Raw genomic sequence first — 24,079 nt, 5'->3', positions numbered from 1 at the left:
TGAGCCTGACAGCAAACTTAGGACGACAAAGTTAGTGCAAAAAGGTCAGAGCAATGTCTTATAATGCTAAACATACTTTAGTTCTCACAGAGGAATAAAACATGCGACCATTTATTATTAACAATAAAGATGTAAATACAATTCAAATTTTTTTAAAACATTCATATCATTGTGAGTTGTAACAAATGTAAAATTTCAAATATTGCAGGATTATAAGAGTCTTCTGTTGACAAAATAGCAATTACCTGGTGTAGGCCAAGAACTGAAATATAATTTCATTGGCCTGCAGCGGGTCCATTAGCTCCTTTGACAAGTTCACAATGTACTGTCCATGCGGGTCAATCACCTCAGGTGCTTCACCATTACGGTCAAGTAATTGAGGAAATCCAGCAGCATATAATCGTGCATAAGCAGCTCTTGAGAGTCCTCTTCCCCTTAAATTAAATTTTTTTATCCATTAATATAACAAGATTAGGAAAAACAAAGATATGAATGTTCTAATTCAAAATATTTCAAAGAGGATATAATATAAGAAGATATAGTATAAGCTGATAATAATTTTGTTTTTAAAACGATTACGTTTGTCTTATTTTTTTTTTGAGTTTATTCTAAGGTTAATTAAGAATCTCAAATGGACATGCTGGACTTTTAAATTTACCCTTTTGGCTGTGGAGTTTGAGCAAGCACTAAAGCATGGACAGGAGTGAAAGGGAGGTCTCTTAGCTCAGTTGATGCTGATGTCTGGGAAATAAAAATGAAATGCTTCCTAATAAGAATATATGACAAAAAATTTGTAAAATGTATTTTAAAAGGCATTTCCTTTTATATTTTATTGATTATTAATTATTGTGTAATAATTATATAATAGAAGTCTACAAAAAAAAAAAAACAGAATTACTGTGAACATACATTTAAAAAAAAAAGAAAACGCTGGATTTTCAACATCTTTATATTAAAACAATGTTGATAGTCTCAAATTATAGGCCTAAAATGATAAATAAATAAAATCTGAGTTCAATCACAATGTAATTAGCATTTTTCTATACTTCTAGTCTAAGTCAAAGCACAATGTATTTTGTATATTTCTTAACACTGAGTTCAATCACAATGTAATTAGCATTTTTCTATACTTCTAGTCTAAGTCAAAGCACAATGTATTTTGTATATTTCTTAACACTTCTAGTCTAAGTCAAAGCACAATGTATTTTGTATATTTCTTAACACTTCTAGTCTAAGTTATAGCATTACATATTCTTTTTATTAATAATTTTGTCAAAGTGCTTCTTAACAATACCTCTTGTCTGTGCATAATGTCAATAGGTTGAAGGCCACTGGGTGGTGTATACATATATGGGTAAGCATTAGCCATGGACATCATTTGCTGTTGAGCAGCTGTTATGGGTGGAGCTTGATATGTGTACTGAGGGAGGACATAGACAGATCCAGGGGCAGCATTCAAGGCACTGGTGGGAGCAGCCATTTGAGTGGCAACATTTGGTTGTCTGTTGAGAACAAAACAGTGTATTAAAGAGTTATAGATTATTTTTTTTTATTTTCATATTTTAAATATTTCCCTACTAAAAATTACATAAATATTAGAAATGTATAATTCAAATGATAACATCTATCAAGGAATATAAGAAATAAAATATGAAACTTATAAGGGAAAAGTAACTTCAAAACTTTATATAAAAAGTAGAAAGATAAAACTTTAATGTTGGTGTCATTTAACTTTCTTACAGCCAAACTAAAAATAACTGTAGAATCTTTGACACAAAGACCATATTTCATTCTTCATTTAAATATGAATTTTGAATTCTTTTATGTACTTTAATTTATTGAGGTGTTCAAATGTTAATGAAAGCAAATTAGTTTTTAAAATTAATTGTTTGAAATGAATACGTTACTGCTGATAATTAGTTTTTATCAATTCACACAATAATGATTCCTTATTCTACATTTTAAATGAGGATTACTGATATATGTTTAAAGGTAACAATAATTATAATATTAGGATAGTATTAGTGTGTTTGCTTTTTTTAACAATCCATGAGAACAAAATCTACTTATGCACAAAACTCAAAACAAGTAAAAAAAAAACAAGAAATAAATGCAAGATGTGAAAAACTAAACAAAACAATAATGATCACACTTGGAATGTAACAGTTCAGTTGATGAGCTTGGAAAAGAGAGGCTGCTGGAGCTGGCAAATAGCACGTGGTGATGGCAATGGTCACAGTAGCCAGGTACACAGCTGATAAGTTCAATGAAATCACCAAAATAATGTAGATCTAATTGGTAACAAAACATCAATTTATATGGTTCAATAATGAAAGTACATATTAATGAGTGGTATTATACTCTTTTCAGCCAGTAAGGCAGCTAACAACTTCAAGTTTCTTTTCACAAGGATTGTAAACCTCATATGTGAATTTCTTTTATATACAGCAAAAGTCAATTGCTTGCCAGACAAACAAAATTTCAAATTTGAGAACTCACAAGGTGTCCAAATATTTTAAATATATTCTCTTGTTGATGTTTTATCACATAGCACTGCTATTTTCTGAATGGGTTCATGGTTTGTTCTTTATAAATGATCATAAACAAGCAATAGTTAAACTGTTTATTAAATTTTTTTTTAATCTTTAACTCTTTAAACTTAATGAAATCTTTAACTCTACCAACTCTTAATTTCTCTTTACCCATTAGATCTAAAATATTGTACACAATTTTGCAAATTAAAAAAGACCATTCTTTTGTTTTCTTTTCTACATTATATTTCAGTGTATTTTTTTTTTCAATATTTAATGTTCAAAAATATGTAGGGTTTTAACATAAGAATAAATAAAACAGGCTCAAGGGTTCAAATGGTCAAGAAATTTTGTCAAAAAAATTTTGTGTGGTGGAAGCTATTTATACAAGTGAGAGTCAAATTGAGCACACACTAAAAATGTTTACTTTAAGTGACAGTTTTTAAAAGCAGCAACAAAATAAAAATATGGATTGCCTCTAAAATAACTGGAAGTGTCAGAAACAAAACACATATTTTCAAATCAATCAAGTAGAGTTAGTTATTTAGTGGGTGAAAGTTGTGCAAATCAATGTGCAAGCAAACTGTAGTGGTTAATAGACACAGCAAGAACTCTGAGGTAAAACAATTACAAGAGTGTGGCAGAAGGTAAATTGACCGCCCCACCAGAACTGGGTGGAATCATATAACCTTGATTTCTGGTAGATAAAATACTTGCACGGTGTTGGCTGAAATAGGATTCCAAAAAATATTGTATTTTAAAGCATCATGGTGCAGACTGCAATGGTTGTGATTAAAATATGACAAGAGTTAAAAGATTTATACTGACATGTCACATTTATACTGACATGTCACATTTATACTGAAATGTCACATTCATCTGATTCTATGTTAATGAAAAAACATCTAAAGACTCAAATGAATCATTTCAAAAATTAAACCTGAGGAAGTTAATTTTCTAAACTTATTTACTTTCCATTGCTCTAAAACTTTAGGAGTGTTCTCCTGTAATAATACTAAATTAGTTTTATAATAAAGAATGGCTGACTTTTAAAAAATGCTATGCAACGCAAAGGGGATGTTAAAAAAAAAAACTACTGAAACTTTCTCTTTCTCTGTTTAAAAAACAAGAATTTGCAGCTTAAATCAATGACAGAACCTAACCTGTGTTTCCAGGCTGGAGGTTTTCTATGAAGATCTCCTGAACCATGACTTTCATACATCATATCACTAGCCTCAGTGCGGAGTGATAGTGAGGAACCAATGGCTGGGTAATTTGGTACAGCAAGAGTCAATGGACCTGGGCTGATAGTCTCCTGCAATCACAGACAGATTTTATATCAGAATGTAATTTATTATTTAGCTATGGAAATAGTTCATAACTCCCAAAGCAGTCTTTCACACTCTCATAGGATTTTCAAACTATTATTTAAAATCTTCATTTCTTAAGTTTTCCTTTAAAAGAACCAAAGATGCATAGGGCAAGTGAAGTAAAGTTATATGTACCAAGAGACATCCTAAGAATAGCCCAGCCTAAGCCAGGATTCAAATAAAAATCCTTGTTTTGAAAGAGAAAGGCTGCATCACATAGACATTATATTTTATAACGGTTTAATTTTATAATTTTCTAATAAAATAAATGCTCAATGAATTTACCATTCATATAGCAAGCAAATAATCTTTCCACATTGCAAAGTCTCTGACAAAGTATTATCTATTTTATTTCATAAAGGGTTATTAATTTTTAGTTTAAGGTTCAATTATATTATGAAAACATTTTTGATAAAAGTGTCTACATGAAACCATACCCCATCTTTAGCCCATCTGAAGGCCAGGAGACCACCGGATGCAACAGCTGTCATCTCATCTTGCATGCTAGTGGCAGGGACCTTATACACAAAGGCATCATCAGGGGAGCGAACTGGTCCTCCTACCAGAGCTAAGGTGACATCCTGTGAGTTGGACTGCTGCAGTGGTGTCCAGGCTGCCCAGCGGACATTGACAGAGCGGGTAAAGGCACGGGTCAGACTGTGTGTTTGCTGAAAAAGTAAAAAAGAAATGCTTTAAAAGTTGTTAAATATTTTGCATTCATAAATAATTATGCTTTTTTTTTTTTCATTTTTTGAGAAAACAATGAACTAATTCACACAAAAATTCTAGATGCTAAAAGGTTAATTTTATTCTGAGCATAGAAAAGTGACCTACACAAAACAATTTCAAAACACAGCCCTTACAGTAAATGATATTACATTGAAAAAAAAATTATGATGACATAAAGGAAGTAAACACAAAGCAAGATGTAGATCATTATAATTGTCAATCAAATCTTTCACTTTACATAAGTGTTTTAAAAAGCTAACAGTATCAAGAAATAATTTAATGTTGTTTCATTCATTTTTTTAATTTAATAATCAAATATATTTTTTTTTTACTTAAAAAGCAAATCTAATATGAAACCTCTAACAACTACTTAATGAAGATGGTGGTGGTGGCCATCAGTAAAGAAACTCAACACAGTTTTAAGCACATTCAAAAAAGGATGCTCACCTTCCTGTCTTGAGCTGACAACGGTTCTCCAATAACATACTCTATTGTAAAGACAACAGCACAACTTGGGTCCTCTATAAGCTCATGGATTTCAATTTTATTCTTCAAGACCAGGAAAGAGTTTCCAGTGGAACCAAGGCTGTAGAAAAGAAATATTAAAAAAACAGTATTAGTGAAACTAAAAACACATTCTAGCAAAATATTGTCAATATGTCTGTCTTACAGGTTTTCAAGAAACCTGTGTGGTCCATAAGACTAATCAGGGAAAAAAAGCCATAACTATTTTTAACAATGAAAGACAGTTTTCATTAGCAAAACTGAACTACCCAGGCAAACACAAAACTTTAAAATAAAAATCTTAAACCTTAAAAAGCTACAAGTTTTACAGAGTAAGACTATTAAAAAAAATGCTGGAATGTTCCCATTTTCTATGAAGTGTTATTCACCATTTCACTATACACAAACAGGGGTGGACTGGGTATCAAAATCGGCCAGGGCATTACCATATAAACCGGCCCACAAATAGCATGTTGTAGTCAAGATTTTTTCGGTGTGTGTGTGGGCAGAATCTAGAATCGGTAACCGTTACAACAGAAGTCGCAATGGTTTCCTTTTTTACGGAGTTTTCCCCCTATATGGCGTAATGCTGTTATAACCGCCGTACTTCAGCGAGGCCGCATGCGCCTGACAGCCTGGGTCGAGGTCCAGGTAACATATAAAGGCCCCATACCCGGCTCTCGACCAGACCGGCCCATTTGGTGCCGGCCCACCGGCATTTGCCCATTTGCCCTTAAAGCCAGTCCGCCCCTGTACACAAATGATAAAATATTATTTAAAAATTTAACTGAAAAAAAAAACAACAAGCCATCATTAAGATAAGCCTTGCAAAAATAGTTGAAAACAAAAAAAAAATTTTGCCAAACCTTGATGAGCCTGCACTGTTTCGCCTGACTTGAAAGTGACTACTTCGCCTGGCTGTAGGACTTTGAGAAGGCTTCCTGTTGTCGTTTCCTAAACCTGTTGATTTCTCTAAATGGAACACGCTAGGCTTATCAATGTAACACCAACCATTGTGTACACCCACCTGTTGATTGATGCAGAATTTTAGTTTTAAAATTGTTTTCTAAAAGTAGTTTGACTTTGATAAAATATGAAAATCTACAAGAAATTTCAGTAGGGTTGTAACAGGAACAAGGAAAAAAACTTTCAGAATATTTGGAAAAGGTAAGTCTTTACTTTTCAACCCAATCCCCATCCCAACTGTGACTTATGCATGTAAGACATGTAAATCATTTGCGAAAATCAAGAGGAGGCTAAATGTGTCTTAGCAGCAATGGCTAAGTCAGATTTCTTCAGTGACTTGAAGAGATTTGATCACAAACACAGAAATCCTATGCTGAATGAGCATTTTACCACTTAGTGAGGTTGTGATCAAGCATTGGGGCATGTTCTCTAACTGAATGAATCAAGTTCCAAGGATAGCGATAATATGGAGGCCAAAATGAGGAAAACACAAACAGGAACATCCTTATATAACATGGTGCTGCACCTTCAAGGACAATCTCAGGGAAGTGGACAACTGCTGACAAGAGGCTGCAAACACTGCTGGAGTCAGCTTGCCGTGAAATGTGCTAAATGGTGCAGGAGGATCTGAGTCTCAGTAAGTGAAATTATAACAACTGCCATATTTTAAAATGATGCTGATAAATTTTATTTCCATTTTACTTCAAATAAAAGACTGTATTAAGACTTCAAATAAAAGACTGTATTAAGACTTCAAATAAAAGACTGTATTAAGACTTCAAATAAAAGACTGTATTAAGACTTAAAATGAAATTTTCCAAGTAAAACAGAAAACTCACTTTTCACTGATTTCAGAAAACTTGCTATTATATATTTATGCTTACGTGGAGCCTTCTCTCCATGATAGTGATCTGAGTTGCTTCTTTTTGTAACTTATCTTCCTGCAACAGTTCACACAATTCTGTTTCAAACTTCTCAACATTTGGGTGCAGACGAATATGAAGACCATCAACGACAATGGAGATTTGATTCGCTAAAGTTGGGGTCTTAAATTTGTCAGAATCTGAAAAGATATTACATTGACTTAAAACAAAGCTTATCAATGCTTGAAATTAGGTCAATTTTAGAATCCACAATTGGGATGGAGTTAGTCCCCATTTTTACAGAAAATTAGCAGACAATTTTAATTCCTACTATTAATTCACATTTTTCGCATTCATTTTTTTTAACTTTTAATTATCCTACCATGCTAAAACACAGCAAATAAACTTAATATCTCTGAGAGATTCTTCAATAATTACTAGTAACAGTAATACTTTTTTATTTACAAATACTGTCTCCTGATCTATCTTTGAGAGTCAGGGGAATTAACAATTATATAGTCTTTATTATTGATTAGTATCATTAATATCTTTTTTTTGCAATTGGCTGCCACCATGCATAGGTAATACTTGGGGTGTACTATAGTTTTTAACATAAAGTAGGAAATTATTTTTCAAATTTGAAATTCTAGATTTTAAACCTTTTTTTGTTTTGTATGAAATGATATTCCATTTTTAAATACTACTTTGTGCAATAGTGTTCAGTTTTCAAAATGATAAATGATTTAATGTAACTATGAAATATTTGTTATATAAAGTGATGTGTAATGGATAATGTGAATATTTTTTTTTGAAACTCATTTATATATTTTTAAAATATTTGAAAACAAAAACTAAATAAAAGTAATTTTTCTTACTTGAGACATCTATTAAGCCTGGTATGATATCTTTAGAGTCCACTAAAGTGTTCTGAGGTAACAGATGCATAATGCCTAACAAAGATTTTTGTTGCTGAACTGAACAGCTTAATTGGCTTGCTTCCATGGTCTTCAGAAATGTATTATCTGGTCAAAAGGAAGGCAGTAACTATTAAATAACGGAAATAAAGTACATTAAAACATATGGTAAATATAAGAATATGTAAAGTGTAAATGCATGAAGTATATGAGCATAACATATAGGTGCATAAGATGTAAGTGCAAGAGATATATGTGCATGAATTTATATATGCATAAAGTATATGTGCATGAAGCATTCTACCTGAGATATATGTGCATGAAATATATCTGCTTAAATTATATGAAAGAAAGAAAGAACAGCCTTCAAAATGTTTCTTTAATGTTGGCCCGTCAAGTCACTAAAAATGTCAACCTTTGCATTTAAGTAAAATCAAGATATGAACAAGTTGCAATTAATTACAAAGTGCATTAACCTTCTGCAAGGCCCCATGATCCAAACATTAACCTTCTGCAAGGCCCCATGATCCAAACATTAACCTTCTGCAAGGCCCCATGATCCACAAACATTAACATTGGGGGCATACATTACAAAATTTTGATTATTCAAAACCAGTGCCTAAAAACAACTCATATTTGGCAAGTGGACATCCAGTTAATTTATATCTCCTTAATTGAATTTTTATTAATCAGTTTGGATACTGCCAAGCAACTGGTTACCAAGGGTCATCATCATTTGTTTATTACTGGGAGGAAGAAAACCTGCACAAATTATGGGGACAACAGATAATAGTTACCTGCCCTGAGAGAATTAAATTGAAGCCTTAAATTTTTTTCCTATTTTTTTATGATTTAAAATAATTGCATATAAACTGTTTACTTACTCTCAATCGGATCCTCCATAAAGAACAAAGCTCGAGGAGTTCCATGGTACAGAGAGAGTCTGAAGAATAAAAACACTGAATAAACATTATCATAAGAAAATAAAGTTTTCACAGTCCACCCCCATGCTTGTATAGACTTGTACATAAAAAACTACAAGCACTTGAAACAATTTGTCACCTCTGTGTTTGAGGCTGGACTCCACGAGAGGAATCTGGCATGTCACCCTCCATGCTGAAAAGGCGGACAAATGTCCACCCACAAGAAACAGCCTGTGAATGTCCATTCTGGTCCACTTCATGAGCCACAACTTCAAAAACAGCCAATATGTTGGGATTGTTGATGCAAGTGTGAAAGAACACACTCTAGAATTTAAAAAAAAGACAAAGATAATTTTTTAAAGATATTAGCAAGATTAAATTGCTTTTGTTTTTTTAAATAATGGTTTGAATTAATTGGCACATATACATTACTAGTGGTAATTATTTTCTTATATTAACCATTAATATCTAAATGTTGTCTTTACAAAAAGAAAAATAATGGTTTGCATATTATTGTAAAAAGAAATTATGATTTTTATTTTTATTTCAATGTTCATACTATTGAAAGTTTAATAAAAATTATTATATTACTTGTTAAAGTAATATCAATTAAGATCACTTAAAATTGTTTATAAGCTACAAGTATTTATTTGGTCGTGGATTGTCAAATTTAAAATGTAACAAATCTCATTAGACACAATACAAAGTTTTATTATATAAGAGCTATTCAACAATGCTAAGCTGTTGAAATTGTAGCATGCTTACCAAGTAGGTCATAGATTTGTCATTTTGAATGTCTATAAATATTTTTTTCTGATAACTTTTGAAGACTCCACCAAAAAAATCTATGTATGCTTAGCAACCCTATCTCCAAAATCTTATAAAAACTCTGGAACCAAGAATAAAATAAGTGTACGACTCCAAAACAAAATCATTTCTGCCAATGCATTTGTTTTGATAAGCAGATTGTGTACTTTTCATTATATATACTAACAATGCAGTTTGATTTTCATTTTTGATTTCACAAATGTTTATAAGACAATGTAGGTGAAAAGGGACTCATTAGCCATGGCTAGTAAAACCCTTGTAGCTAAACTCAAAGATGGTAAAGGTTTAAGAGTCAACCCTGAGGAAAAATTATGACCCATAAATATTCTTGAAAAAAAAAAAAAAAGCCACATTCAGGTAGATTTCTTTTAACACAACAGCCATGCTAAGAAATGTGAAGTGTTGTTTGTACCTCAATGTTCTGCCCATAGCCAATGCCCAAGCACATACTAAAAGATAAGCCATAGTCATTCTATGACTAAAGCTGGCTAATACACACACACACACACACTGACATTTTCAGACATGTTTATAATCACAATTGTTCAATGAGGCATTTCTCATTGAAAGGTCCAAATGATGACACCATAGTTTTTCTTACTTTATTGTATTGTACTTTGGTTCCTTTGGCTGCAACAATTGGTCCCTTCCATTGCCGGCCATAAAACTGTTTGTATGTCACATCAAACAAACTCACTAAGAGCTGATACTGCACTTCTGAATCTTCCACCTGTAGATCATAGTCCAATATCATGTTATGTTTTTTGTTGTTTTTTGTTTTTTTTATTAAAGATAGAGTTATATTCCTCTGTTAGATGTTAGAAAGATTGATCATTGCCTCTAGGTATGGTTTCAAAGCCATTAATCTAGTCTTTTTGTTAATTTTTTCAGGGGAAGGGGGGACAATTGTTCTCTTAACTTTAAAATTAAATTCACAACATAAAAAAAAGTCTGTAAATAAATGAGAGAGAGAGAGAGAGAGAGAGAGAGAGAGAGAGAGAGAGAGAGAGAGAGAGACTTTTAGCCTAAAACAGTTCATCTAGTCACTTGTGATTATTTAAATAAAAAATTGTGTTTAAATAATTGTTTCATAATTTAAAACCAGCCATTGAAAAGCAAAAAAAAACAAAAAAGTTTGTTCTAGCATAAGAAATAGAAATTGTAGTTAATATTTGGATTAGCTTTGCATAATGTGTTATTAATTGGCCAATGGAATGTACAGTTGAACAAAGGAAAGTGAAAATGTATAGACACAATAAACAATATCTTAGTCTTATCTTACGTTATAAACGTTGCTTCAAAACAAGAAGATTATTAAGTCCTAGACCTATTAAGTTGCAGAGAAATACAATACAACCTTAGAAAAAAAACTTGCTTAAATCCTTTTATGGCCAGGCGTATGGACACTTGCATCTTAGTTGCAGTTAGTTTTGCTTATTAATGTTTTCCTTGAAGCTCAAATTCTATTTTTATTCAACTTAATTTCGATTTTTTGTTTTCTTTTTAAAAGAGATTTTAAAATGCATTGTCTTTGATTCCGAAGTTTAAGAATGAGTGCAGTATTTCATACCCACTCATATAAACTCAGTTGCAGTTGCAACTTACATATTTTATCACATCTAAAGCAGACAAATCTGTGCATGTAGATGTATAGTAATAGTTTCTCCTTTTTTATTAAATGCTTATGCTTACCACCATGTTGTATTGTAAGCTAACAGAAGCCCACACCACTGGCTAGCATTGTAGGGGCAAAAGAAAAAGTATTAAAAAAAATAAAATAAATGAGACTCTGCAGACTTGAGCTACGAGCTACAAAATGTATTGAGTACTACCCCACAGCTGCCAGCTATACTGTATTGAGTATCCCATAGCTACAGAATGTATTGAGTACTACCCCACAGCTACCAGCTGTCAACCAAAGAGTTTTAAGTTCACCTGGCCTAACAGGGCTGAACGATCTCTCACATGCTGCTCCAGACCGGACAACGTCATAAAGGACAAACTGATTCCTTCGTACTTGGGCTTCCTGTCTGCTATGTGCAGGTCAGTGTGGGGCACCTGGAGATGGCGCTCCAATTGTTTGGAGAAAGATAAGCCCTTTACTTTTCTCATCTTCGACTAGATCTAGCGTTAGACCAATGTTACACTGTCATTGCCTTCGATCCCTGCGCCGTGACCTTTGAACTTCTGGACTATTATATGAATGCCCATTTTGAATTTGAAGTGCATAAAGTCTCAAGGAGGAACTTGGTTTCCAATAATGTTCTTTTATCAAAGAAACTTATAATAGGTTTGTAAATCCATTTCTTTTAAAATATTGACAAGGTTCAGAAAAATATACTCTCAACTGTTCCAGCGGGGGTCTGATATATAAGCGGTATAGACCTACTAGTAGGCTATGAAACAAGAAAAACAAAGACAATGACTTGTAGGCCTACACAAAACAATAGATCTTTTCATGGAAATCACCTTTAAAAAAAAATTAATGACAAACTGAAATGGGTGAATTATCCAGTACCAAATGATTGAGCCAAAAGAACTTTCGGAAGATATTACTTATTTATTCAAAAACATCAAACTGATGGAGAGGCTAGACACTTTTAAATTAATAGTAACACTGAAGTGAGTATCAGAATAGCACACACTTAAGGAGAACAAGAATGTACTATTATTACATTAATAAGAAATCACTAAAGAGCTGAATCAATGTTAAGAAGCATGTTTGTGAGGTAATAACAATCCCGAACGTACTAACAATCGAGTACACACACTCATGGAATAGCTCACTGAGGCAGTTATTTTTAACGTGTCCCTTTAAAAGCTTTCATGTCATGAACTAAAACTGCCTTAGTGCTAACTATAACTAACACTATAACTAACTATAACTAACTATAACTATGTGACTCCAATAGTTCAGAATTTACATTAATTTTTTTTTAAGTGCTTAAAGTCCTCAGGCTTAAACGTCGCGAATGTACATTAGAAGGAGATTGGAGAAATTCATATACATCAACCCTTGTACAATGGCAAAATATTTGATCCCCTTTGATTATCCCTAATAGACTCCTTGACACACATCAAACGATGCACAACTCCAATAGTGACGTGACTAGAAGTTGTTTCAAAGTAAACATTCACAAGTTGATCAAAAACAATAGGACAGTGGTGTCAACCTTTTTTAGCCCGTGGGCCGGCAATGAATTCAACATTGCGTGTCACGGACCATAAGCCGAAAAAAAAAAACTCGTCCAAAGAAAACGTCCACAGCTTCATTTTGCACTTTACGAATATGTTTCCAGAGACGTATGTGGCCCGCCAGCCGTAGTTTAGGTATCACTGTAATAGAGTATAAGTACAACAAATATTTTACTTGGCCCAGGCCATATGCACTATTGCAACATCCTCGCCACTGCCGCCCCGCCACCGTGTTGAAGTTTTCCCCATCATCTGACTTAACGTATTCCACGCTCAAGTGGGTTCATTGATTCTTTAAATCGATATATTGATTGTTGATCTGTGGATGTACTTTGGTGATCGCCGAAAATAACATGTCGACAATATAAAATGATTCGAAATGTTAGTCAAGTGTTACAATTATTGAGTGGTGAGTTAGTGCATAAAAGACATTTCAGTAGACACACATATTACGATAGGTGGAGGGGGCGAGAGAGGGGGGGGGATCGCCTTTTATCTAAAAGAATGATGCGGTCATTCTGATGGAGAGAAAAAAACAAGACCAGTGTGACGCCATTCAGCAAGTAAATATGTCATTCTGATGTAAAATATGACGATGTCTCACCGGTGTAAAACATACCACTGATGACGTCATTCTGTGCCCAAACAAAAAAATACAAAGATGACATCACTCTGATCATAACACAATTATATCACAAAACCTTCTGCCCCTCAGATATTGCAATCGGAAAGTAAACAAAAAGAGAATACATATTCAGAATTCAAGTAGACTTGATGTCTAAACGAGCTATTGTCGATTTTAAAACGTCCAGTACCGCTAACTAGCAATGAAAAGTCTTCACATAACTGACGACATAAAAGGTAAAAAAAAATGTACTTTAAGTTTCCCTTTAGAATGAGGCGTCAACATGTCCTACCCTGGACAAACTGTTTCAATCCTATTGCAATAGTGATGTTAGCACTGGTGTTGTTGCCGTTTCCACTAAAAGTAGATTATAGAGAAACAGAAAGAAAAAAAAAACGGACAAAGCCACTTAAGGCAGTGGCTACTCATGCTGATTTGCCCAGAAGAACTAGACGCAACCAAATGACTAAATAAAGTGAACCCCATGAAACACTTTGGCCTGTAGTCACCATCACACAAAACTAAATCCACAAATCAAGAGATACCAATATGCTCAACTATAACAGCTTGAACTCCGACACACACACACACAGTAGTACACTGTGTAGCTAAATACAAACGGTAGCACAAACACATATAGAGTTGTAAGCCCAACAAAATAACGGAAATCACTTGATTCTATGTAACTGTCTTCCTTGAACTGAGATCTGACAAGTTCACTCTCCAACGCCAGGAGACACTCTGAGTATCCAGAAGTGTAGAGCGCTAACGGTGGGCATTTTGACCTATTAGCATATCCATGTAACACTTAAGTCCCCAAACTAAATTGGTAATCGATCCAGCCCGTTGTTATTTCTTTCCATATCGAACGCATTCATTTAAGGGGAGGGCAGTAACAGGGATTAGCGCAACACTTTTAAACAGGGGAAAAAAACACACTCCCACAACTAATCATACCACCGATCACATTTGAATCACCTTACGAGGAAATAAACAAAAAAAAAAAACAATAAGGTTTTTCGTTTCATGTTTTTCAGGTGAAAAAAAAAGTAAGGTGGGGGATAGAGAGAGAGGGGGGGGGGATTACAAAATAGTGTTAAAACTAAAAGAAAGATGTTGAGACAGAACAAGTATTCACAAGGTGGGTCTGGACTGGTGCCAAAAGGTGAGAGACTACTTCCACATAGAAACAAGTGTTAACTAAAACAATGTATTGGAAGACAGGAGGAAAGACGGAACAACAACTTGACACTATTAAAACTCGCACCTTGATCTTAATAATGGGAGCTAACACACTATTCTATTTGTCTTACAATACGTGTGTGTAACTCGGGTTGCCTCGTGTAGACCGTTTTCGCACTGGGGCCAAAGATATGTTCACCACAAATGTGTCACGGACCCGATTCGCAGCTTTATTATACACGCTAGTCAGGGGCCGACTAGACCTCGTCACGGCCTGGAGATAACCCGCGGGCCATAGTTTGTGCATAGCTGCTTTAGTGTAGAATGAGAATTGTAAGCTCTTGCATGATTAAAAACAACAACACACACACTCACTAATCATAGTTATTGTAATGAAAGGATACTTGAAAACAAAAAAGATTGGGTGGGGGGGGGGGACTAGTAATGGGAAATACATTAAATCAGCCTCGGTCATATTGATTACTTGTAACAGACAAACTAGGCGCCTTCCCCCTAGCATTGGACGTCGCGGCTTTTTTTTTTGATTACCTCTAAACTCTAAGCCAAAAGCATTCATCACGTTCAGCGTTCTTAATATCAACCTGTCAAGAAGCCAAATGGTTTGACCACTGCCACGCTAATGTTAAGATGGTCGTAGTTTGAGAGCAGAGAAGTTCAGTCGACTGAATGTGACAGAGTGTCAGTCGTGGTCTGACAAGGCTCTTCCTTCTTCCTGCGTCCATGTGTCAGTACACACATAGAAACACATACTTCTCACATAGACAAACTGTTTGTTTCCAATGTATGATCAGTATACTCTTAACACCTGCAGTGCTGCCCAACCAGAGGCGGTCTTAGCAGTCTGCGGGGCTCCGGGCGAGTGTCATACGCAGGCCCGGGGGCCGTAAGCGTAGACTATATCACGCTAACAGGCTCGTCCGCCTCTAATGCTGTAAGCCTTATTTAGTATTGTTACAAAACAATACTGGCAATACGGTATAACGAAACCAAAACAAAAATAAAACAAGCGAAATAAAAATAAAATACTTATAAAAAAGTTTCTATGCGTTAAAGAACTGCACATTTACATCTATCTCTTATTGTAAGATTAATTTCCCTTTTATATCTATTAAAATTATTTTTTTTTATTTAAACATGTTTTGTTAGAGACAATAATTGTGCAAAGTTTGAACTTGATCCGAGATGAAGAAGTGGGAGAAATAACGTGTACCAAATTGTTACCAGACAGACAGACTGAGTTGATATAACCTTTGTATTACAGCTCTCATTGTAATTGGTATCATAGAGATGCGGGGAAAGGATTCCAAAATATCCTCGTTTATGGTCTGGTCTGGTTTTCGAAGCTGACGGTGACAAGGTAATACACTAGCGCAGAGGCCCACTTGTGCGAGAGGCCTGGGCCAGTTAATACACTAGCGCAGAGGCCCACTTGGGCGAGAGGCCTGGGCCAGTTAATACACTAGCACAGAGGCCCATTTGTGCGAGAGGCCTGGGCCAGTTAATACACTAGCACAGAGGCCCACTTGTGCGAGAGGCCTGGGCCAGTTAATACACTATCGCAGAGGCCCACTTGGACGAGAGACCTGGGCCAGTTAATACACTAGCGCAGAGGCCCAGTTGGGCGAGAGGCCTGGGCCAGTTAATACACTAGCGCAGATGCCCACTTGGACGAGAGGCCTGGGCCAGTTAATACACTGGCGCAGATGCCCACTTAGACGAGAGGCCTGGGCCAGTTAATACACTAGCGCAGAGGCCCAGTTGGGCGAGAGGCCTGGGCCAGTCAATACACTAGCACAGAGGCCCACTTGTGCGAGAGGCCTGGGCCAGTTAATACACTAGCACAGAGGCCCACTTGTGCGAGAGGCCTGGACCAGTTAATACACTTGCGCAGAGGCCCAGTTGGGCGAGAGGCCTGGGCCAGTAAATACACTAGCGCAGAGGCCCACTTGGACGAGGGGCCTGGGCCAGTTAATACACTAGCGCAGAGGCCCAGTTGGGCGAGAGGCCTGGGCCAGTTAATACACTAGCGCAGAGGCCCGCTTGGGCGAGAGGCCTGGGCCAGTTAATACACTAGCGCAGAGGCCCGCTTGGGCGAGAGGCCTGGGCCAGTTATAAGCTTAGTATTACACTAAAGAACACTGAACTCAGTAAGCGACGCCAACACTAGACGCTAGGTACATCAGACTCTTCAATGGCACACTCTCTCATAACAAAGGTTACTGTCACTACAGCTACTAAAACTCTGTCAATGTCATTACCGGTATTAACTTTTTTTTGTGCCGGTTAATGTATTATAAGTTTGGCAAGGCTGTGCGTGTGTGTGATATATAATTTTTGCAATAAAATATTAGGGCCAGTGCCTTTCATTAAACACTTTACAATTAACGTATGGCAGTTCTTATCCAACCTACATGATCCCCCCCCCTCGCCTCTAGAATGTTGTAAATCATTTTCATTGATTTCTCCCTTCTCCAGAAACGTTTGAAGCTTTCCTAGAATTGGTGGGTCAATGGAGCTATTCGTATTTATTGGGGGGATAATGCATTTAACTAAGGCAGCCAAAAAGGAAAATAAATACACCAAATGTCCTGTATAAAACTTCTACCGGTATAGCTAGAAGTGATATGTACATACAGAAGACAGGCGAAGAAGACGAAAAGAAAACTTGAATAGACCCCCCCCCCCAGTGGACAACGGCTTTGCCTGCATCAGGTGTGGATATGCAGGTCGCAAATGGGTTTGGGTGGTCATGTGAAACACTGCTCTCATCCTTAATCTTTGGAATCGAAGTTTGTCCTTCTGCCCGGTTTGCTAACATTTAAAATTGTGAAGCTTGGCCAACCACAAACAACCATACCCCGACATAATTGATTGATATAGTTGATGTATAGCTGAGTATAGTTGATGTATAGCTGAGTATAGTTGATGTATAGTTGAGTATAGTTAATGTATAGCTGAGTATAGTTGATGTATAGCTGAGTATAGTTGATGTATAGTTGATGTATAGTTGAGGTATAGCTGAGTATAGTTGATGTAAAGCTGAGTATAGTTGAGTATAGTTGATGTATAGTTGAGTATAGTTAATGTATAGCTGAGTATAGTTGATGTATAGTTGATGTATAGTTGATGAATAGCTGAGTATAGTTGAGTATAGTTGATGTATAGCTGAGTATAGTTGATGTATAGTTGATGTATAGTTGAGAGCCCTGCGCTCAATGAACTCAGCGCTTCTAGTGGTGCCACGTTTCTCCCACAAAAGCAACGGCCTGCGGACTTTTTCAGTGCATGGACCAAAGGTTTGGAACTCACTCCCCATTGATCTCAGACAGACAACATGCTTCACTACATTCAAGAAGAACATTAAAACCTACCTGTTTAAAAAAATTTTTTAGATTAGTTTGTCATTTTAGCTCTCTTGTTTGTGTTTGTAATGTTATCACAGCACCTGGAGGCTACATTTTGTTTGTTAACAGGGCTTTATAACAAAAGTGTTATTATTATATTGCTGGGAAAAGAATTAGCTAATTGACCACACTGTGAAACTCCTAGTTTGACCTTTATAATTTTTTTGAATACATGAAAAGACATACATTTAAATTTTGCTAGAGAACAAGATAATATTTATCTTGAATGGACTGTATGTCTTTGTAAATTTCTGTATTGATTCAAGAGTTTAATTTAGCAGTGTTCACAGATATTGTGTGCATCATCTAAATCTAGATCTAAGGGTCTATGATTGGAATAATATAAAGTCTAGTAAATCTATACATTTGTTTAACTAGGATTCTTACTCAGAGAAGATGGAATTGAGGCTGGGTACAAAAATGTTCCATATTTTTAAATCTAACATTCATTAGTTATTAAGAGAAAAATAATCTCTGTATAAATTGTATATAGGAGGTATTGTCTTTTTTTTTTAAAGTATTTTTTAATGTCTCTCTTGATAGGTTTTGTATTTGTATTTGTAAATTATGATTTTATGTATTATAAATACTTTAGTTTTTATTCTTCTGTCCTGAAGTGTCTCTACATTTAGTGATTTTACCAATGGTGTGACTCTAATCAAATGTGAATATTCTTAAGGCTCTATCTGTTCTAGTTTCTTTGATTTCTTGAGTTGAGGGGTCCCAAACAGAGGATGCATATTCTAATAACTAAAGTTAAATAGCATTATAGTTTTATATTCCAGTTTGATTTGCAAAAAAATTCTTTTAATAAACCCTAATGCTTTGTTTAATTTTTAAAGCAATTTCAGTAACATTTCATGATAACTTTTAATTTATTAATACATATTTTAAGTTTTTAGTTAGTGTAACTGGTTTGTCATGAATAAAATAAGTAGTTTTCATTTAGTATTTATTACTGTTAATAACTGGCATTTTTCTGGGTGGATAGACATGCTCCAATTCGACTTCCATTTCTGTAAATCATCTCATTCTCTTGAAAAATTTCAGTATCTTGTGTAGTTTTTTTTTATTCTATATATTGTGCAATGATCTGCAAATAATCTGACTTTTGTTCCTAAACTAATACAAGGTTGATAAGTTTAGATTCTAGGCAATATTGCTCAGGCAAAAACACAAATCCAAAGAGATATCCAGACCCCAACAACTAAACCCACTCTAATAACTAAGAAAAAAATAACTAGCAGCAAGTGTATTGAAATGGATTCATCTGCACATTAAGAAGCTACTCAAGCAATAGATTTATTTTTTTAAATAAGATGCCAATTTAAAAAGATAGTGGTCATGAGAAAAATTTAAAAATTTAAGAAAAAATTGAAGTGGCCTGTTGAGAAAACTTTGATCAGTCTGTTTGTTATTGTTTCTATAGCTGGAGAGAACATTGAAATAGTGCAAACCTTTAAATACCTTGGTACTATCTTAGACAATAAATTAAATTTTACTGCAAATACTGATGATATCAGCAAAAAGAGGGCAGAAAAAATTAAGATTACTCAGAAAAATTTCCTCAGTTAATGTTAGCAAAAAGGCCTAGGCGATGTTTTATCACACTCACGTCTGCAATATTTTTAGTTTTATTATCACTGTCTGGTATGGCAATCTGAACATTAATAATAAAAATTCAATTTCATAAAATCCTAGATGCTCCTGGTAAGGTCATTGGCAAAAAAACAAACCCCATTTGGGCAGCTGTTTGAGAAAAACATTAATAAGAAAGCTAAAAAGATTTTACAAATGAAAAATCACCCTTTGGGTCAGGATTTTGTTATTTTCCATCATAATAAAAATAAAAGACACTGATAGCAAAGACAAACAGACACAAAAAAACTCTTTATGTTCCCCTGGCAATCAAATCATAAAGTGCAATGGAACCAACTGGTATAAACATTTCACATGCAAATTATATGTATACATAAATATTTTGAAACTTTATGTTTTGGTTTTCTATAGTTATAACATTTTGTTTGGTGTAATGCACAAATGGTAAGACAAATTTCCTTATGGATAATAAATATCATTATTATTATTATTTACTAAAATCTTTTATTTAACTTTAAAAGATATATAGGCTACTAGGGTATTGGGATAAAATATAAATGCTTATGGTTAAAGGCTAGTTATTCTCCTTGGTATTAAAATAAGGTAGGAAATATAGCAAGGGCAATAACTATTTTAATTGTACTAAAGAGAATTACTTTTTTAAAACAATTTTGTCAAAATAAAACAAACCAACAGCTAAGACTCTGAGCATGGAGATGTAAAGCCCAAGATTAATCTGAATAGAAGATATGCTAGAGAAAGCCAGGGAAAGTCCTTGGGCGGCAGTGCCACTGGGATGGATGATGTCAAATTAAAAAATAAAAACTAGCATCCAAATAGTGATAATAAATTTTGTGCATAGCATGGATTTCTAGACATAAATATAATAAAAATTTTAAAAAGCTGACTAGCCCTCATTCAAAGTATTGTTAACTCATTGACTCTAGAGAAGTGGAATTCATATTTTTCACTCTTAAACGCAAATTAATATTTATAAGGCAAAAAAATTATTTTCATATTATTAATGAAAATATACTCAGCGCATGGACTTAAGCATACTGTAATAACTGAAGGGAGGCAACTCAACAAGACATAGATTTTATGTACATAGAGACATGACTAACACATAGGACATCTGCCATGAGCAATTGTTCTCTCTTCTCTAATGTCAACATCCTTCCTAGTCTAATCACTAATAGTGAGCACCTTCTGCACTTTCTTGGATGGTGGTGTGCATGGCTAGGTTATAACAATACTATATTCATGATAAAGTTTCAAGCAAATAAAAATATATATGGGAGAAATATTTTTTTCAAATTAAAAAGCACTGACTAAGGCCTGGTCAAATCAAGGCTGAGAAAAGCGTTATGGAGACAAAGAATTAACTTTGAAAAATTTAATTATGGTTTCAAGCTAATAATGATAAGAAAATATGATTAATATTTCTTCAGAGTTTAAATATGAATGGCTGCCTTGCAGTGTGATAAATGCTTCATACTATTGTCATGGTTGTTCCAGGTTAAAAGATTAATCCTGATTACTATCATCTTGACCATACTCTGGAGATTTGAGCTGGCATGTAATAATTAATTAAATGCCAGCCCAAAATGTATATATTTTGTCTTAAATGTTCAACAATAGTTGTCTAGCAAATACAAAAATGATTATTTTCTACTTTATACAAAAAAAGCTTATGTTAAAGCATTTTAATAATTTTTATTTTATTTCAAAGGAAACTAAACTAAAACATGCACATGTTAAAATAATGCCTCCAGTGACCTGGTGATACTTTCAGTCATGCCAGTAACATTTGACTCATTGAATTGTTGTTTTTTATTACAAAGTGTGTGGTCCACAAAAGATTAAATGAATCATTTAGAGGGAATAGATAACAAAATAAGAGAGGAAATGTTTTCTTTTTTTTTAAATTCTGTATTTCTCTTTCTAAATTTCCATTATTATTACTATAGGATATTTTTTACTTAATTAGTCTAATTAATAAGTGTGTGTGTACAAGTGTGTGCATGTTTATGGATTATGTCACTATTTGTTAATACTGGCTGGTTGGTCATGTGGTATGTGCTTGCTGTCCTGCAGCAGGGCCATGTAGGTTTTTTATTTTAAAATATTTTTTTCTAGTTAATTTAAAACGAAATCCTTACTGCAGGATAGCACATACCACATGACTAACCAGCCAGGACATACTATTCTTTCATGTGAAGAAATATCCAGAAACTTACAAGTTAAATCATATTTATGCCAAGAGTTATCAATCATAAATTTGTTCTAATCTGTGTTTACATTTTTTTTTTATAAATAATGTAAACTGCTAAAAGTAATAATTAAAAATATAAAACCAGTAATAAAAATATTAAATTTATAGAAACAGCAAGAAACAAAAAATCAACGACCATGTATATATATTATATTTTCTCAAGTAATATAATCTAATAAATAAAATTACTTATAAAATCCACTGTTTAGTGTCAATTTAGACATAAAAAATATAGATCTAGGTCTAGATATATTATAATATAATTCTTTATTCTTGTTAACATTTAACATTTAATTTTGATACAAGTTGAGACACGACAGTTAATGAAAAACTAAAACAAATTTTAATTTCGTTTAATAATGAAACTTACATGCTTTACGAGTCCATCTAAAGACTTAACAGAGATGCAAACTGGTATGCTTAAGTCGTGTGCTGCTTGCTCTCTATCAAAAGCTGGAGGTAAATGAGTATTTCTTTCAAAAAAATCTCGCCACTTCTTACCAATTAGAACACCCGCCATGTTGTTTACAATAGGAACTTCCGGGAGTAACTATGATTAGCATTATTATAATCGAGATTATATTATATTTTCTTAATTTGATTAAAATACTTTACATTCTACCACTTTGTCGCAGATTGATTTATGTATCTCAATAGCGGTAATAATTTAAGCGTATGAGATTTTTTAAAAACTTTTAGATCTAGATTCCAAATTAGTATAATATTGCTATGAATCATACTTTATCATACTGAAAAAAAAAAAAACCTATCTAGATCGACGTATTTTCTTTTTCAAGATTGAAATTTAAATTCTACCATGCGGTATAATTATTTTGTACTAGTCGACCGGTGGCGTAGCATACACCGCTATTTTGCTGGGCCGGCCTTAGGCCACTGCAACCTATGCGACCGCAGTGGGCCCCGCACTTTCATAGAAGCCGCACTTTCATAGGACCCGCACATTCATAGGATCCGCGCTAATTCAAGGTGTATAAATTATTAAATTAAACCATTTTATAACTTAAAACAGATTTCCCGCGCCCTCCTGTGGATTTACCAGGAGCTCCTGGAAATCTCTCCCGAAATTGCAAAATATACGAAATAGTCCTTAAAATATACGGAAATAGGCTATATATAGACAACAATTGTCATTTTGAGGTGTCATTCAATATGGAAAACGCCAATCGTACGCGCGATAAATAAAAACGGCATTATGCATTAGACTTAAATTAATTGTGTAGTCTGGTAAAAGAAGCTTCTCGCGCCTCAAACTAATGATGAATTACTTGAGTCTAAATTCTCAAAGATGGATTGAAACATATGGTAATTCTTGCTATGGAGCGTGATCTATGTAGGAAACAGAATTATTATGATATACTGTATGACTTTGCCACACGCAAGGCTCGTAAAGTAATTCTGTACGTGGTAAAGAAAGAATAAAATGCATAGACGAATTTATTTTCTAATACAAACTCTTAAATTTCAATTATTATCCGCTTCCCTACCCAAACTTGGCCCCGCGAAATCCGTTTCGCATTAGGCCCCACAATTGTTAAGTCCGACCCTGCTATTTAATGATGGGTGAATATACATAGCAGATTACTTGTTCTCTTTCCAAGACTTGTTGGTCACAATGGTTAGGTAAGTCCGGCGCTGCTATTTAGTGTTTGCAAAATGTTTGTTTATAAAATGTTTTACATGTTTCGGATGTTCCTTTAGAGTTAAAGATAGTTTACTTCTTAGTCCAAACCTCCCACAGGACGAAGGGGGATGGGAGCGGGCAGGGTTTGACAGTCAAGCGCGCAGCCATCCGTAGCGACGTGTGAATACCACTTGTTCTTCCCCATTCTTGTTTTTTCGTGAGGGTGACTATCCGCACAAATAAGAGAATGATCTTTCCTTTATATCTTGCTCGTCCAATTAAATGTTGAGCGAAGAAGAGAATTATATATAGATTCTTTGTCTTTGCCTCTTTCACTTGACCCAAACTTAACACTTTTTTTTTAACAAGTTTATAGAGTCTAAGAATCTAATCATAGTGGTCATAGTGAAATAGTGTATTATCTATAATCTATAGATTTAGAATTTAGATATCGATATTTTCATTTAGGCTTAGGCAGTTCAGTTTTTTTATTTCTTTTTTTTAATTT

The 24,079-nt window shown here is 34.2% G+C and overlaps 1 protein-coding gene across 6 annotated transcripts in view; it reads right to left on the bottom strand.

Annotated features, from left to right (window-relative positions):
* The window catches only part of LOC106056244 (nephrocystin-4-like), a 47,527-nt gene extending 25,067 nt beyond the window's left edge, over positions 1-22,460 (bottom strand). Inside the window, exons 1-15 of one of the 6 annotated variants that reach the window (XM_056019543.1) lie at positions 13,994-14,320; positions 11,564-12,024; positions 10,230-10,358; positions 8,940-9,124; positions 8,762-8,820; positions 7,839-7,985; positions 6,985-7,163; positions 6,001-6,161; positions 5,078-5,216; positions 4,339-4,569; positions 3,695-3,846; positions 2,153-2,254; positions 1,295-1,502; positions 659-741; positions 246-434 (exon numbers count right to left, since the gene is read on the bottom strand). In XM_056019543.1, coding sequence (XP_055875518.1) covers positions 246-434; positions 659-741; positions 1,295-1,502; positions 2,153-2,254; positions 3,695-3,846; positions 4,339-4,569; positions 5,078-5,216; positions 6,001-6,161; positions 6,985-7,163; positions 7,839-7,985; positions 8,762-8,820; positions 8,940-9,124; positions 10,230-10,358; positions 11,564-11,740 — 2,141 coding nt within the window. In that variant the 5' untranslated portion in view covers positions 11,741-12,024; positions 13,994-14,320. Of the gene's footprint in view, positions 1-245; positions 435-658; positions 742-1,294; positions 1,503-2,152; positions 2,255-3,162; positions 3,259-3,694; positions 3,847-4,338; positions 4,570-5,077; positions 5,217-6,000; positions 6,162-6,984; positions 7,164-7,838; positions 7,986-8,761; positions 8,821-8,939; positions 9,125-10,229; positions 10,359-11,563; positions 12,025-13,993; positions 14,321-22,299 lie in introns of those variants that run through there. The other 5 variants (XM_056019545.1, XM_056019544.1, XM_056019546.1 and 2 more) reach the window with 5 other exon arrangements.
* Positions 22,461-24,079: the final 1,619 nt, after the last annotated feature.

Source organism: Biomphalaria glabrata, chromosome 2 (genome assembly GCF_947242115.1).
Source record: "Biomphalaria glabrata chromosome 2, xgBioGlab47.1, whole genome shotgun sequence".
Classification (NCBI taxonomy): Eukaryota; Metazoa; Mollusca; class Gastropoda; family Planorbidae; genus Biomphalaria; species Biomphalaria glabrata.
The sequence above is the reverse complement of the archived record's forward strand: the minus strand, read 5'-3'. Positions and strand labels throughout refer to the sequence as shown.